The following is a 16,830-nucleotide window of genomic DNA, read 5'->3' on the forward strand; positions in this document are numbered from 1 at the left end:
CCCCCTCCCCGCCGCTGCCGCGCGGGGCGGCCGCTGCCCTTAAAGCGCCGGGCCGTGCCAGCGTACACCGCGCGGTGCCAGCACGCACCGCACGCCGCGCTGTCAACACGGCCGCGCTCCAAAAGCACTGGCTTGAACTTGAGTTCAGCGGTGGCGCAGGACCGATGACCGGCCGTGCCGGGAGCAGAACGCCCCACAGAAATGGGCCGCTACCGCTTTAAGAAGGGCGGCCCCACCCCTGACGCCCCGCCCCTCACAAAGATGGCGCCTTCCGCCCTCCTCCCCCGGCAGGCGGCGGGCGAGGCTTTAATCCCGCCCCCATGGCCCTGCCCCGGAAGCGACGCCGCTGATTGGCCCGTCCCGGGGGGCGGTGCCGTCGATTGGCGGGCGGCGGGCGGTGCGCGGGGGGCGGCGCGCGGGGGGCGCTGGGGGCCCGTCGTGCTTTGCCCGGCGCCATCCCCGGATCCAGCCCGATCCCGTTCCCGGCCCCGCTGTCACCCGGCCGCGCTCCGGGCCACGCCGTGCGTGCAAGGGCAGGGCCGGCGGAGCCAGTGGCCGCCTTTCCCTCGGGAGAAGCCGCCTAAGCTCCGGGAAGATGCAGTTTTTTGGGCGGCTGCTGGACACCTTCAGCAGCGTCTCGCAGATCTTCTCCAACCCGTACCGCGTGAGGGAGGTGCCGGCCGCCGAGTACGCCGGTCACACCTGCCTGCGGGAGGAGGGCAGGGTGGCTCTCTACAAGAACAGCCTCTCTCGCTCCTGGGACTGCTTGCTGGTGAATCCGCAGAGCCCGCAGGTCGCGTTCCGGTGAGTGACAGACCTTTAGCCGTCCCTGCCGACGTGGGAAAACAAAGACCCCAAACTGCTGATGTCGGGGCTGCTTCGAGGCCGTGGGCGTGGGGTGTTATGTTGAAGCAGCAGGTGGGCTGGGAGGGATGGAAGGCAGTGCGTGTGCTGGTGGAGGATTTGCCGCAAAACAGCTCGTGGAATCAGGACGAGGTCCAAACATCGCGACTACAGGCGGCCGTGGTATGGTTCAGGGCATCCATGTGTCCCTATGCATTTCTGCTGCTAGTTTCTGTTGGTGTTCAGCAACCACAGGATACTTCTGAGCAAAACCTAACATTGTTCAGGAACAGGGATGCTCTCTTCCAGTGAAGTAGTCTCCCTGCTTCCCTTGGAATAAGGATGACACTAGTTGGAGAAGTAGAAGAAAGTTCCCAGCACTGCCGTTTGGAAAAGAGCCGTTTCCCTCATACACGGGATTGGGGTTATTCCTTTAAGCAGGATGAACCCTATGCTTGCCTTTTCTCCAGGCTCTTCCAGCTGGACAATGAAGCAGACGCCCTGGTGTACTTTGAGCAATATGCCCGGCAGCTGCGCCCTTTCTACGAGAGCTCGTGCCAGCCCTTGTCCCTGGAGGAGCTGCAGCAGCTCAGCGACTGCATCCGCAGCTACCCCGGCTGGTCCCCGGCACACATCGCCGTGGAGTTCGGCCGCCGCGAGACCTTCCGGCACAACCACATCCTGAGGCAAGGAAGTGCTCTGTCTGCAGGGGGTCCCTGCTCAGAAGAAGCTTGGGAGGGCAGGCTGGGCTGTATTGGAGTGTCCCTTCTTTGCCGTGGAAGCTGGCTGGTGGGCTTCAGCCTGCTGCTGCAGGGCCTGCAGCGCTGGTGTTTGAAGTAAAGGATTGAGGTGTCCTGCTAGAGACACGGGTTAGGTTATTGCAACCCTGGTGGAGTAGATTTTTGGAGGATGTTTTGCTCACTTTGTAAGCACTGAGAGTGGAGGTATGGTAGGACTGTCTGGAAAGAGATTTTGGACAAAAAGACTTGTTTTTTCATGGGGAAGTTCTGCTGTGATTTAACCCCAACCAGCAGGCGAGCCCCATGCAGCTACTCCTCATTCTTCCACAAGAGGAAGTGGGGAGAGAATTTAAAGGGCAAAAAGTAAAAAACCTGGGTCGAGATAAAGAAAGGGAAAGCAAAAGCCATGTACACAAGCAAAATAAAACAAGGAATTGAATCACTGCTTCCCATCGGCAAGCAGGTGTTCAGCCACCTCCAGGGCTCCATCACATATTGTGGTGGCTTGGGAAGACAAACACCATCACTCAAAATGTACCCCCTTTCCTCCTTCTCCCCACGCTTTATACAATAAACATGGTGTCATATGGGCTGGAAAATCCCTTTGGTCACCTGTCCCAGCTGTGTTTCCTCCAGCCTCCTCTGGAAGCCTCCAGTTTCCTTACCAGTGGATCAGGATGAAAAGCAGAAGAGGCCTTGGCTCTGTGTAAACCCTGCTTAGCCATAACAAAAACATCTCTGTATTGTCAACTTTGTGTTCAGCACAAATCCAAAACAAAGTTCCACACCAGCCTCTGTGAAGAAAATTAACTCTACCCGAGTGAAAACCAGCACAGGTATAGCAAGGATAGGGCAGACTGGTGAGGAGTTAGGGGACTGGAGGGCAAATAGCAGCACCATCGCCAGGTTGCTGAGTGTAACCTGTCTTCTGCCTTCCTTTGGGCAGAGGGTGCTGATCCCATATGGAGGGCAGGACAAGAAGCAGCATATCAAGGAGAAAGTCCAGGGCAGGGCTGCTTGATGTCCATTCCCTGTGCTTCTTCCCTGGCAAGAGGCTGGGCTTTCCTGAACCTCATGGTCACACCAGATGGGACAGATGGAGGGCACCTCTGTGTCAGCTCCTGGAGCAGCTGCCTGCCCTCCTCTTCCCCGTGGCCGTTCCCAGGCCTGACGCTGAGCCCTCTCTTGCAGCTGCGTGAACAGCACTGACAGCGAGGACGGCTGCACCCCGCTGCACCTGGCGTGCCGCAAGGGGGACGTGGAGTGCCTGCTGGAGCTGCTGGAATGCCACGCACGGGTGGACATCACCGACAAGAGCGGGGAGACTGTTTTCCACTACGCTGTGCGAGGAAACAACCCCCAGATCATTGAGGTGGGAGCGACTTCTAGTCTGGGAGAAAGTGGGACTAGAACGCGTCTTCTCTGTGCTGTGCTAGAGATGGGAAAACAGCTACACACAGGGGAGGAGAAAGTCAGCTCCCTCTGTTGAGTTATTGCTTGAGCCTGATTTCAGCCTCTTACATCCCTCGTTACTGGTGCTGTTTCCCATATTCAGAATGCAGATTCCACCCAGCACTCAAACAAGGACATTAAGCAAGTTTCCTCAGAAAGTAATCCTTCGCTGCTATTTGCTTCAGGCCTTCATCCTGCTTTTCCTCAGGCCTGTGGCTGTTTGTTCCCTCTCTCCTGTGAGCAGGGTGTTTGGTTTTGGGCAGAGTGCTCCTGTAGGGAAGTGTGTGCTGAGGCTGCCACGGGGGATTGTGTACTGCCCACAGAGTGAAGACAGTTTGGAGCTGCCCTGGGCTGTCCTGAGCTGCAGGACCTGCTGTTTGAACTGAGTGGCCTTGCATGGGGGACAGTGATCAGAGCCTCGAGGCAGAGACAGTCTGAAGTTGTAGGTGTTCTTGATTGCTGAGAAATGCTGGGCAGAGCGACGGGGTTTGTAAGGCGTGGGTGGCCTTGCACATGGTTCCTGAGGTCTGTCAGCTCCCCAAGACTTGGTGTGAGCCTGAGACTGACTCTTCCCCACGGCTGCAACGCTCACATTTGCCCAATACCTGTTGTGACAGCTCTCTGTCTGCCCACCCATCCGTTGAGTTTCCTAATGCACAATGAGGTAGGATGAGGGTCAGGGCTTGCCATGCTGTGGAGTGGGCAGTTAGGAACCTTGTATTAAAAAGATATCATCTTCTTTAGTTCTCTGGTGGCATCAACTTGGCTTGTTGTCTGATCTGTCTCATGTTTGCTTGTTTTCTGTATTGATTCCTTGCTAAATCAAAGAAAGTGAATTCCCATTTCTCATGTGTGCACTAGGCTTGCAGGGTTTCCCCAGTGTGGCAATGAGGTACTTTTCTGCAACAAAGCAGTCAGCACGTAACAGATCTGCAATTTACAGGGAGCAGGGATGGAGAGGACAGACTGGAGCATTGTGAGGGGTCCCGTGCTCCAGAGTCTGTCCTCAGAGCGCAAGAAGAGACAGTGCTCTTCCATGTTGTCTGTCTACTTATTTATTTACTGTCTCCTCCTTCCAGCTCCTGGGCAGACCCCTAACTACTGGCTTGGACCACCTGAACCACGAAGGGCTGACAGCTCTGCACCTTGCATGCCAGATGGGCAAGGAGGACATGGTTCGGTCCCTGCTGAAGTGCCGTGCCAGCTGCAGCGTCGTGGGCACGTTGGGCTACCCCATCCACACAGCTCTGAAGTTCTCCCACAAGGGGTATGTAGGGTCCCCTCCAGCCTGGGGACTTGTGCGCTTGCTCAGCACTGGCCAGGGCTGTGCTCAGTAGGACAAGTCTCGTGTGTAGTCACTGGCAAAAAAAAAAAGGGAAGTGCTGGTGTGGGAAAGAAAGACTTTCAGAATAAAACCTTTTTGTCCTGGAATTAGTACCTTGTTCAGTATCAGACATCAGGAGAAAGACAGATTTAAAAAGATATGTTTGTGAAATGCTTTTTTTCAGAATGATCTGTAGGAAGATGATTGGCTGATGCTTAGATAGTATTAATTGCTGTACCTCTGTCTTTGAGTGCTCTGATCCTAATAAGCTTTCATTTCAAACCTTAGTTTTTCCTATCTCCTGTAGACCAGAGGTGCTCTTGACTCTTAATAACACACTCTGGAAGGGAATCCAATGAAGCACAATATTTACTCCCTGTTTTTTTCAGAGAAATTCAATTCTATTTGTATATGCTTTATAACACTTAATGTTCAAAGAGTGTCCAGGCTCTACAAACAGGGCTTTCAAGACAACACTACCTGCTGACAGCTGATTTTTAAGCATTTTGAAAAGTACTTCCCAACATTAGACCCACATTCAGAAGCCCAGAATGGGGATAGGTCACTGAGGTTGCACTGAGGCTCTCTCTTGTACAGGGTTTTTTGGTGGTAGTGGAGAAGATAACCAAATTTCATGAGCACACCTACCCTGTTTTCTAGGCACCAGATATTGGTCTCTTCACAACAGGTGTGATTTTTCACTCATAGGGAAGTACACAGAATCTTAATTTCAGCAAGTATTTAACTATTATAGTTTTATCCCCATGTTTCCATGGAAAGAGAGGAGAAGAATTTTGCTTCTCAGGTTTGGAGAGTTTCCAGAAATTACATATTCCTGAATTAGAGAAGCACCCAGATGTTGCTCCACAATTTGTAATTGGAGAGATTCTCCTGCTCCCAACACCGCTTGGCTTGTATGCTTCCTGTTGTGCCCACACTTTCTGTGAAGAGCAAAACAAAAGTGCAGCTGAGGAACTCGCAGGTGTTGCAGAGATGCTGCTGCTGCTGCTGCTGCAGGGTTTCCTGGTTTTCCTCTGGGCAGAAGGCAGGCGGTGATGTGAGTGGAGGTCTTGAGTCAAGACAGCAGCCACCCATCCTGTCATCTCACTGTGTTTCCCAGGTGTGCCCAGGCCATTCTCGAGGCAGATGCCAGCCAGGTTTGCTCCAAGGACCCGCGCTATGATGCCACTCCACTGCACTGGGCAAAGAAGGCAGAGGTAAGTAGAGCCAATCCATGGAGAGGGCCTGTGCTGCTACCCAGCCCCCAGTTAATTCCTTCTGTGGCTAACTTGTCTGACTGCATGGGCAGAGCCCTGGGAGTGTCAGAGCCCAGCCAGCAGCCCAGTGTTTGATTCTCTTCGCACTGTGCCAGTTGGTGCTGTTTGCCACAGGGAACAGAGCAGTGGAGCCTTGCAGTGAAATAAATTGGTGGGCTCATTCCTAGTATTTCATCCATGGCTGTGAAGCTGCCAGCTTGTCCCTTTTCCCTTTTGTTGAAGAAATTGCAGCAGTGTCCCTGAAGCATAGTTGCCTCTGGAGGGAGCTCTCTTCTCATTACCTGCCGGTTTCCTGGGAGCAAACAGATTGCTGCTTCAGAAACTGCAGGGGAAGTGTGAGGTAGGCACAGAGTGGTGGTGAGTGGAGGAAAGACCATCTCCTGCCAGAGCTGGGCAGGATGGTGATATGCCATGCTGGAGCACCTGAATGATGCTTGTTGCTGGCAGAGGGCATTGCTATAGGAGGGCTCTTTTCCCTCCTGCAATAACCCATTCCTCTCAGAAATGTCCCGTGGAGTTTCAGAGCAGACTTGAATTTGCTTGGCTTATAAAGAGCCGCTCAGAAGGCAGAATTTTTATTTCAGTCTGCAAGGATCCTGGCCTGAGTAGGAACTGTTTTTTTTTCCATTGATCTCAGCCATTCATTATGGTTGTGTATCAGTCCCAAAGGATCCAGAAGCTGCAGCCAGATTGTGCAGCCACCATCTAGTTCTGTGGTAGAAGACAGAGAAACCCCAGTGCTTGGAACAATTCAGCTGGCATCTGCCAGCCACCTGTATCCAGGCTAAGGCTCCCTCCTGTTCCCCTGCTTTGTTTGCCATGAGGCCTGGATGGTTGGAGTGCCCAGCCGGTTGTGCTCACGGCTGCTTTATCTGTTCCTGCCGCGGTCCGTGCGCGCGGGGGCAGCTGACGCGGCTGCTGCTGGAGTACGGCGCGGAGGTGAACGCCAGCAGCGGCACGGCCGACATGGCGCTGCACATCGCCGTGCAGAGGGGCCGCCTGGACTGCGCCATGGTGCTGCTGACCCACGGCGCCCACACCAACGCCCGCGGCCGCGACGGCAACACGCCGCTGCACCTGGCCATGAAGGTGAGCTCCTGCAGGGCCTGCTGGGGAGGAGAGACGGTTCTCTGGAAGGGTTGAGACAGCGACAGAGTCCTTTGAAATTCTGGCTGTTCGTGTGGTGTTCCCTTGTGGGTGCTTTGGCTAATGAAAAGGGGAGGGAAGAATGAGAAATCATCTAGCGGCTCTGAGCTTTCCCTTGTCCCCTAGCATGACCACCTGGATATGATCAAAGCGATCATTGTCTTTGGAGGAGATGTTGAGATTCCCAATGATTTTGGAGAGACACCAGGACTGTTGGCAGCCAGGAGCAGCAAAGGTGAGGGAGCACGTCAGCAGCCTTACAGGGTGAGCCCAGCATCCTGTCTCCCCTTGGTGGCCAAAACAGTGTCTTGGGGAGAACTGAAAACGTGCCATGCATGGGTGATGCTTCTCCAACGTGCTTTCCCAGCTTCTAGTTGCTCACATAGTAGGTACCTACTTTGCTAGCAGTACAGGCTTTGTATTAATAGCCCTTGATGAATTTCTCTTCTGTGGCACAGAGATGCAAGAAGAAAAGCTGGCATGCACTCCCCCCTTTCAGGCCACCATGTCAGGCACTGCAGGCTCACAACGGGATGACGTAGCACTGCTGAACTGCCCAGGGACAGGCAGACATGGGCAGGTCTTCAGGGCCAAAGAAGTGTGTGGCACATACCCTTGAAGCTGCACAGCAGTGGATACTCCTGCTGTGCACAAGTCCTGCTGCCTGGCCTTTAGGGAGAGATACCTGGGATGTGTTTTGCCCTTCCCCAGGTCATCCCAGAGGCTTTGTGAGGGTCAGGCCTGCTGTGAATTCGGCAGAGCACGTTCCCCCCTGGTGTGCACATGCACTGATTCTGTTTCTGATCTGTAACTCCCCCTTGGTCACCGAAGGTGCGAACCGGAAAGTGCTCTTAGACCTGCTGCAAACTGTAGGGACCGAACGCTGCCACCCACCACCCAACCCTGACTCCCCAGGCCTGGCACCATCTGCTGCCTCCTTCCTGGAAGGCCAACCTTCCCCGCGGAGCAACCTCAACAGCTTAGGTAAAGCCTTCCCTGGCCCTCTCTCGCTCTTCTCCCTTCTTGCTTCACAGTGCTGTCTCAGACCTCTTCTTCAGATGGGCCGTGCTCTGGGAACTGTCAAAGCTCTCACTGCCTGCTGACTCTGTGGTGACTGTCCTCATCCACCTGTTCCAGGATCCCATCTCTTTTCTCTGCTTTTCCTCTCTGTGTATTCTGAACTCTTGTACTCAAAACATTTGTTTTATAGACCTGACACAATGTAGCTCTGTAAAAAGAAAGACTGATTCCCTCACATGTCTGGAAGAGGGGGCACTTAGCCTGCAGGTGCTTTGTCCACTGGGTCATGTGTAGAAGAGAAGGTGCTGGTCTGCCTTGAGGACCTCCAAGTGTTGTGTTGGGCACAAGGAGATTTAGAAGTGTCACTTATTCAGATCCTGGAGACCAGCACCTGGGAGAGGGAAGGGGTGAAGCCTGAGGATAAGCAACCTTGATCATGGGGTTTGTTATGCATAGGAAAAGCCTAGTGTGGGACATTTGGTTGTATTGAACCTTGTGGTCTATGCTGCCCAGAATAAGGACGTAGGTCTATTCTAAGTGGTGGGCTTTCTGCCTTCAGGGAGCTCCAGAGCTCAGGAGGAGGCAACAAGAGGGGTTGTGGACTAGGCAGCAGGGGAGTTGACTTGGAGGGTCATGAGAAGAGCATGAAAGTGGCTAACATCTGCTTGTGGACCACTTCCCATCTCAGGTTGGAGGTTTTCTTTGCAAAGGCTCTCCTATGGGGGCAGAGAACAAGCCTGGAATGTGTCTGTGTCACTACAAATCTCAGTGGCTGTTGACACCAGGACTTTCTTCTCACCACAGCCCAGTGAAAGCAACCCATACCCAGTTCTAGCTCTGATGCAGTGACAGAGCAAAACCCTTTTTTATTGTGGACTCTGCCCTTGAAGAACCTCCTCACCACAATTCATTGTCGTCCACAGCCTCCTTCTGGCATGGGTGCTGGCAGGAGTTTGTAACTTCTCTTCCCCCTTCTTTCTTCTTCTGGTTTCACAGGCTGGCTTCTCACCTAGCTTGGATTGGTGCCCCACACCCAGGGTGGCCTGGGTGAACGTCAGCTGAGGGGTAATGACAAGTCACCCTGTCCCCACAGCTCTCCTGCCTAGGTTACTTTGAGGAGTAGATTTAGGTTTTATCCTAACAGCTTGCAGTAAACTGCGTAGTGGGCACGCTGCTGGGCTCTGCCTTCTCTCATCCACTGTGCACATCATCTGCTTCTCCAAATCCTGTCTTTTCCAGTGCATCTACAGCTGCCTGCTCCAAAGGGTGGTGTTGCTGTCCTTTGGTGTGGAGTTAAATTTGGGGGGTACCTGTTGGCTGTGGGTAAGATGGCTTGTGTCTCCTGCAGGGACCTTTTTTCGATGGGGAAGGGAGTTGGATATTCTCATTTTGTTTATGGTGGAAATCAGTTACCACATTGGTGATCTCTAATTTATTTTTTCCCATTTGCATGTTCATGGCCCTCTAGGGTACAAGGACCTTCTGTATCTTTCCACAACACTTGGACAGTTGTTGAAGGCACCAGATGTTGTGGACATGCCCAGTGAGGCTAGAAGAAAGTAAGTGAGGAACAGCTTCTGTTCAGGCTCCTGTGCAACTTGAAGGCTGAAATCTGTGTGTGAATTCTCCCCTCCCACACCTTATGGGGATGGCATCCTCAGAGCTGACATTGTTTCATGTCCATCAACATTGCAGTTTTTCCAGCATCTTTTGAGAAATCTCTTGTTTCCATAAATAACCCCTGTCTGTCCTGCCTGGAGCTGCAGTGGAGCCTGAGCTCAGGAAGTGAAACCCTGCTTTGTCGCTTCCCTGTGCTACTGGGCACCCAACACTGTTTTGGCTTTGTGGTTTCCCCATCTCTGCACACTGCCCTGATGTTCACTCAGCTCCTCTGCACTGTCTCGGCAGTGCCTGCGCCTCACCTTGTGCGGAGTGGAGAAGGAGTTGGCACTGAAGTGCTGCTGGCAGGATTTAGGTCTGTCTGCTTTTTTTATTCATGACCCAATACCCATTACTGTGTAGTAAAGGACTTGGGTGTGGTTTTGGCTGGTCACTCTTTCTGGTGTAAAGTTTCAAGGTGGCTATGCAAGAGCAAAGGATGTTGCACCAGCTCTGACAAGGCTTATTGGATATGTCTTATTTGCACCTGAGAAGGCACTGCTGGATTTATTTATTCACCAGTTACACTGTCTGCAGCAATCTAATTGCTGGCATAGCTTCCTGTCCCCAGGGCCATGTTCCCACAGAGTGTTCTGTGATTCATAATCTATCCCACAGCTCCCAGTCATCTGTGTCTGTCTCTCTGCAGTCAGGACCGGCTCCTGTGCTTGGATGGAGGGGGCATCCGTGGCCTTGTGCTCATCCAGCTTCTCCTGGCTATTGAAAAGGCTGCAGGCCGTCCCATTCGTGAGATCTTTGACTGGATTGCAGGGACCAGCACTGGAGGGATCTTGGCCTTGGCTATTGTACATGGTGAGGACATAATGGATCCCTTCTCACTCTGGTCTGAGTGTTCCTCCTGGGGGAGCAGGTGTGTGGTGGGAGCTGCCTCTCTGAGTCCTGCCAAAGGAGGGAAGGGATATTCCTTAATGAAGGAAAGCCTCGACCTGGCTTTGCGCTTGCTTCTCATGTCAGCTGGCTTTGAGCAACTTTCTGGATTTTGGGGAGTGCATGGTGGCAGAGTTCAATGTTCTGTATTTCCTGTGCTCTTCACAGAGGCCTTAGGGCAAGGTGTTTGATACATTCTGGTAACGGGAAGCTGCTCCGAGCTTGCTCTTCCTCTCTAATCCTTCCCAGTCATGCTGCTAAGAACCAAGGAGATGACAGGCAGCTTGGGAAGGGAATTGGATTGGGAGTGATGCCTCCAAACTCCCACTTGTCCTGGGAAAGCCTTGCTCTGATGTGCTGTTTGTTCTGCCTGCCTTTCCTCCCACTGCCTGCTCCTGCCAACACTGTTGCCCATCTCAGGGAAGTCCATGGACTACATGCGCTGCCTGTACTTCCGCATGAAGGACATGGTGTTCCGGGGCTCTCGGCCCTACGAGTCCGAGCCCCTGGATGAGTTCTTGAAGAAGGAATTTGGGGAGAACACCAAAATGACAGATGTCCGAAAACCCAAGTAAGTCCTGCCTCAGGCTGTGCTGGTTGATGCTGTCTCACACGTGCTGTAGACCTGTGTCAGCAGAGATGCTCAGCCTTAGAGCAGATCTGGAGGAGTGTGACATGCAGACTATTGAAACCATAAGTATTTTTTTTTCCATCTTACTCTTATTCTCTCATTTCTGCTTCTCCAGGGTTATGGTGACAGGGACATTGTGTGACCGACAGCCAGCTGAGCTCCACCTTTTCCGGAATTACCCTGTACCAGAGACAAAACGCTCCACTGAATACAAGACAAGTGCATCTTTCCAGCCACTCACTCAGCCAGAAGGTAAATGATGGTACACACAAGTCCAACTGGTTAGTTGGGGAAGTTTCATCCCTCAGATTTCATGCTCTTCCTCCCTGAAAATCAGCAATGTCTCATCCGTGGTCTTGCCTTGTAACTAGGTCCTAGTGATGGTTCCCATTTTTTCTCTCTCCTCCTCCCTTGGCTTCTCCTGAACCTCACTAGCCAGGCCCTGTTCCCAGTACATGAGGGAAGGGGTCTGCTAGAGGAGTCCTGCATACAATCAGCATCTTTCCCTGGGCTCCTACAGAAAAACATGGAAAAGCCATGTAACTGAAGCATGCAGCCCCCTCCAGCTTGCTGCCTGGTCTGGCACACATACCTGGTTCACTATCAAAATAGCAGCAAGAAAATGGATAGAGAGTGAATTTTACCCAGGATATGTAGGAAGTGGTGAGAACATCTTTTAAAGTCCCTTGGAGTCATCCTATGCATCCAAGCACCCTGCTGTTGGTAGAAAGAGGCACAACCATGTTGGGCAGGATTTCCTGGGATTGCAAGCCATCCTGATTTGTGTTGATGGAGCTGGGGAGCTTTTTGTGTACAGCAGAGTTGCTGCAGGAGGCCTTTTGCTCTCTGTCCCTCACAGAGCAGCTCGTGTGGCGCGCTGCCCGCTGCAGCGGTGCAGCTCCCACTTATTTCCGGCCCATTGGCCGTTTCCTGGATGGAGGGCTGCTGGCCAACAACCCCACCCTTGATGCCATGGCAGAGATCCACGAGTACAACAAGACACTGACCAAAAAGGTGAGGGAAATCCTAGCCTTGACTGGTAACTGGAGGGTTTAGGCCCCACTGAGCCTCTCTTGAAGAAGAAGCAGGTGTGAGAGTGGATGCATCTTAGTGGAGAAATAAGTTAGCAGTGCAGCACCCTAAAATGGAGTGTATGGAGGGGGATATGTGCTGGGAATAGTGTCTGGGAGGTGAGATACCTCTCCCAACAAGGTCGTGAGATGGGGAGACAGTGTCATCAGCCTCTCCTTGCTTCTTTGAACCAGAATGATTGAGCTGATGGTTGTATGTGGCCCTTGACATGGCTCTGCGGGGCCTTTTTCTGCCCAAAAATAAATGTAGAAGACAAGGGTATGGTACTCTGCAAGGATGAAGAGTGAATGCCTTGTGTGGTGTGGCAAGTTCTTCAAAAAGTTGAATAACCAGTGGCAGCTATTGCTCCCTATAGCTGAAAGGGGAAATGTATTCCCAAAGTGACTGAAGAGTTGGACTGCTTCATGGTCATCTGGTCCTAGGACTCATCTCCAGGGTGGTTCCATGGGTTTGGGTGTGGTCAGGGGAGAAGGGACAAAGCAGTGCAACTGCTGAAGTTGTGTGGGTTACAGCTGTCTCACCAGGCCATATTTTGGGGGAGGATGGGGGAAGAAAAGGCAGCTGAGCCTTTTACCTTGGCTTTCAGAGCTTCCCTGGGAAGCTGCTGTGAAAGAGATGCTTCACTTTCATTGTTGGTCATTGCAAAGAGCTCTTTTGTTTGTCCTCAGGGTCGGAAGCAGGAAGTGAGGAAATTGGGGTTGGTGGTGTCCCTGGGAACAGGGAAGCCTCCGCAGGTCGCAGTGAGCTCTGTGGATGTTTTCCGCCCCTCAAACCCTTGGGAATTGGCGAAGACCGTCTTTGGGGCCAGGGAGCTCGGCAAGATGGTGGTGGATTGTGTGAGTACTGGGAGGAGGGGATGGCAACAGACCCCTGGGGCTGCTTGCAGGGAGGGAGAAAAGGTTTCCAGTTTGCAGCTTCCCCCTTTTGTAAATTCTGCTCTGACTGTGGATGTAGTGGGTAACTTCAAAATTGCAGGAGCACTGCAGGCCTGAAGACCTGTCTGATTCTTTGGGGTTCTGAGTGCCCCAAAGGGACACTCATCCCCAAGGGATATTCTTGCAGCTGAAAGGAGCTAAGGACAGGATAGTGGTCAGTGACCCTTAGGAACATTTGCAGGTGTGAGTTTGTGAAACTCGGTATCTTTCCAGGAAGAACTGTTTATCATCTGAGCAACGTGGGGGAAAAAAATTAATCATCCCTCAGAAAACAGCAATTCATTTTTCTTTAGAAAAGCTCTGTTTTTCCCTCTGAGGAAATTAGTAAATAGTAGAGAAGTGAGAGAGTCATTAATTAAAAACAATAGTTGAGAGTTGTTTTTAGGAGTGTGTAGTTGGCATATGCACTTGTATGCTTCAGGAAGATGATCATTACATGTTGTTCATGAAAACACTCTAAATGGATGAAAGCCAGAAAGATCAGAACTGAAGTTCTGACTGTGATTTTAATGTTGTTGCTTTATCTCCTTTTTAGCTTCCTGAAGTGAGAAAATACCCCGAGTCCTTTTGCTTCTCCTGTCTTTATCTCAGGGCACCTAGGGAAGCTGTCCCAGGATAGTCCAGTAGGCCTGAAGTAATCAGAGGCTCTGCTGTACAGGGCTTGGACAGAATGGATACAGATGAAATCCCAAAGAGACTGTCATTCTAATCATCCTGGGAGTTTCCATGAGGCACTCCACTCTGTGCTGTGATGTATGAAGGGTCTGTAGGGTGCAATTCTTGTGTCCCAAGGATCAGGAGCGCTGCCCTTATGATAAAAGCAAAGAAAAAGAAGAGCCACCCAGCTCTTGGTGGCGAGTAGTGCCATCCAGGATGCCCTTGCTCTTGGTTTTTATTTTCCCTCTGGGGCTTGGTGCCAGGGAAGCCTGTGGTGGGCAGGGGAAGAGCAGGCAGGCTGTAAGTGAGTGCCGTTTCTCCTGCAGTGCACTGACGCAGACGGCCCAGCTGTGGATCGTGCCAGGGCCTGGTGTGAGATGACGGATGTCCCCTATTTCCGGTAGGAGCTTCCTTTCCTCTCTCTTGCACAGCCCTATTTTTATCCTCTCACTTCAGACCTGGCTGTGCCGTGCGTCATCCCAAATGGCATCCCCTCCAGAGGCATGCCTGCCCAGACCTGCCCCTGCACACACCTCAGTGACAGGATGGAGCCTGCCTGGCCCTCCACAGGAGCTCAGGCACCCAGCACGCCTGATCTGGCCTGGTTGAGGGAGTTTTGGGATGGCCTTTGGTCTTGCACGGCCCTTTGGGATGTGCATCCTGCCCCCTTCCACCCTGCACAGCCTGTTTTAGACTTGTCCCTGGTGTGCTGCAGCTGCTTCACTGTGGCTCAGCCTTGAGTGTGGCTGGCCTTGAAGGAGGGGGAAGGTCTCTGCTCTGCAAGCCTGACAGACCAAGGGTCTGGCAGTGGGAGCTGCCTGGTGGGAGTGTCCTGCTTGGCAGGCTGGTGCTGGTCACCTCTGTGTCTGTGCCCAGCTGCTGATGCTGTCTCCTGCCCGCAGGCTCAGCCCTCAGCTGCACACGGAGGTGATGCTGGACGAGGTGAACGACACCGTGCTGGTGAACGCTCTGTGGGACACCCAGCTCTACATCTACCAGCAGCGGGAGCAGTTCGAGCAGCTGGTGCAGCATCTCTGCCTATGACTGACCTGGGGCTCCCACTCTGCATTCTGATGGCAAGGAGCAGCAAGGAGACACTGACATCGTTCAGATTTGCCCTTGAGCCAAGGGGTTGAGGTGATGGACAGACTTGTGATAATTGAGAGGAATTAATATTGAATAGACACCAGTGCACATACACATGTATTCCCAGACACAGAATGTATGATAGCTGTGAAATGCTGACAGTTATCTTTGTGCTGTAACCCCATCTCTGCTGCTGTGCTTGGTTCTGCTGCCCTGCTCTCTGACCCAGAATCCAGAGCCCTCACCTACTTGTCTTGAGCTGTAGCAGCTGGAATGTCTCCTGTCTGTGCAGTACCTCCACTGACAAAGCACCGTGCACCTTCCTACGTCACAGAACGGGCCTAGGCCTGATAAAGTTTCAGGGATTGCTTGGCCCACTGGGCCCAAGGTATTTCAGAGTGTATAGTTTGGGGAAAAGGGATTGTTTTCTCTCAACACACCCAGTTTGAAGGGGAGCAGAAATGCTGCAACTTTTTGCAGTGGATATAATGCAGAAAGTTGCAACTGGCCTTGGCGAAGTCTTTCCTGAGACAGTTGTCTTCTGCAACAGCTTCTCCTGTTCCTTCTGAGATGGGCTGGCAACACTGCCTGGAGAGGGAGCAGTCTCCCCCACCCAGGACTTTATTGTGCCACTGATTTGCTATATTACACTTTTCTCAGGGGCTGAGATGTGAAAGCCTGTCTTTACAGCAAGCTCAGAGGAAGGGACAAGAGCCTTGGCTTTGTAGAAAGATCATTTCTCCTTATTCTTAACATGAAACTGAAATGCTCTGAGATCAGTTCCCACCAAAGAAGCCAACCCTGGGACAATTTGCATTTACTGTTTTATTACGACTGGAAATTCTACTGTGATTGCTACACCAGTCGTTGTTCCTGCAGTAATTTTTGCATATTTATAAATAATTTATGTATCTATTTGGAGGTGTTTTGAGGAGTAACTTGAAAAACTGAATTTTTAATGGTTTTCTTTTGAGTGAATGGACTGCTGCTGCCTGTTTCTGTGAGACACTAACATGTCCTCAAATAGAGATCTGCATTTCGTTCCAATGTCGTGCAGTCCATGGTGGTCTTGTCTTTCTCTCCATCCTAGGAGTTCTCAGAGGGGTTCTAGGCCTGCAGACTCTGAATTTCTTACAGGTAGAAAATCAGAGAAAGGGCTCTTGAGACACAGGGTTTATACCCTTTGTATGGGCTGAAGAGTTGAATGAGCTGTCCCTGCAGCATGTGGGTGGTATGAGTGGCTGATTACCCCACAGCAGTTGCAATCAGAGTGGAGAGGCTTTGGACCAGCTGCAATATGAGGATCCTCTTGGAGCTGTCCAGACTTAAAAAAATAGAACAGTAGGTTTTGCTTGATCCATCTCTTCCCAGGCACGTGCCCAGAAGAAATCACGATGGCAGTGCAGGTCCCAGCTCACCAGAGGTGAAACCTGGGGAAGGGTTCAGACAGAAGCCTGTTCCTGCTGTTAAGAGAGTTTCCCTGAGAGTGGAAGTGGGAGGGAGGCTAAGAGCCAGAGGGCTGAAGCCTGGGGTGGGGGAATATGGGCAGGGGAGAGCTGAAATTTGTGTAGAGTTTTCCTTGGGTTCCCCCCTGCCTGCTGCTCTTTGCTGCCTGTGATCACCAGCTGACAAGGATCTCCTGACCTGCGAGGAGCCTGCGTGAGAGGGACCTGAGCACGCCTCGCTCAGTTGCCCAGCACAGCGAGCCCTGTTGGAGCCGTGGCAGGACTGGGACAGCGAGCCATAAGGCAGTGCTCGGGCAGGTGGCTGGCACTGCAGGTGTCAGGACAGGCAGGGCTGGGCACCAGGCTGGCAATCAATAATGCAGAGAGGCGGTCACATGTCCTCGCTGGCTGTCGCAGGATTCCTCTCTCCCTCCCAGAGTCTGGTTACTTCCAGAGATCAAGTTCCAGCCTCTCGGCTGGTGAATTATTAAACTCCATCAGTGCTCCCTTTGTACCACATCTCTGTCTTCCTGCTGTCCTTCCTTGCTGGTGAGGCTCTTTGCATCCAGCTGGCTGTGCAGAAGCAGAGTCCTGCAGGCCAGAACAGCACCTTGTACTCTCCTTTGCTCCTTGCT

At 52.3% G+C, this 16,830-nt stretch overlaps 1 protein-coding gene across 4 annotated transcripts; it reads left to right on the forward strand.

Moving 5' to 3' along the window:
* The first annotated feature begins 463 nt into the window (after window positions 1–463).
* On the forward strand, window positions 464–15,797 carry PLA2G6 (phospholipase A2 group VI). 4 transcript variants are annotated; one of them, XM_036401044.1, is made up of 16 exons: window positions 464–804; window positions 1,314–1,529; window positions 2,775–2,955; window positions 4,115–4,302; window positions 5,480–5,576; window positions 6,543–6,725; window positions 6,909–7,017; window positions 7,614–7,766; window positions 9,271–9,361; window positions 10,111–10,274; window positions 10,770–10,920; window positions 11,096–11,232; window positions 11,840–11,994; window positions 12,741–12,908; window positions 13,991–14,064; window positions 14,567–15,797. In XM_036401044.1, exons 1-16 carry the CDS (start codon window positions 596–598, stop codon window positions 14,706–14,708), a joined length of 2,418 nt encoding a protein of 805 aa, XP_036256937.1. In that variant the 5' UTR covers window positions 464–595; the 3' UTR covers window positions 14,709–15,797. The 4 variants fall into 4 exon arrangements, 3 of the variants coding, with proteins under 3 accessions (XP_036256937.1, XP_036256938.1, XP_036256939.1); XR_004981824.1 differs by lacking the exon at window positions 11,840–11,994 and having other exon boundaries at window positions 14,567–14,608; XM_036401045.1 differs by lacking the exon at window positions 7,614–7,766.
* Window positions 15,798–16,830: the final 1,033 nt, after the last annotated feature.

This window comes from Molothrus ater, chromosome 5, assembly GCF_012460135.2.
Source record: "Molothrus ater isolate BHLD 08-10-18 breed brown headed cowbird chromosome 5, BPBGC_Mater_1.1, whole genome shotgun sequence".
Lineage (NCBI taxonomy): Eukaryota > Metazoa > Chordata > Aves > Passeriformes > Icteridae > Molothrus > Molothrus ater.

Coding starts and splice junctions, on each gene's coding strand:
- PLA2G6 (XM_036401044.1), top strand. CDS start 596: ATGCAGTTTTTTGGGCGGCTGCTGGACACCTTCAGCAGCGTCTCGCAG. Junction 1,530..2,774: donor CGGCACAACCACATCCTGAG/GCAAGGAAGTGC, acceptor CCTCTCTTGCAG/CTGCGTGAACAGCACTGACA. Junction 11,995..12,740: donor ACAAGACACTGACCAAAAAG/GTGAGGGAAATC, acceptor GTTTGTCCTCAG/GGTCGGAAGCAGGAAGTGAG.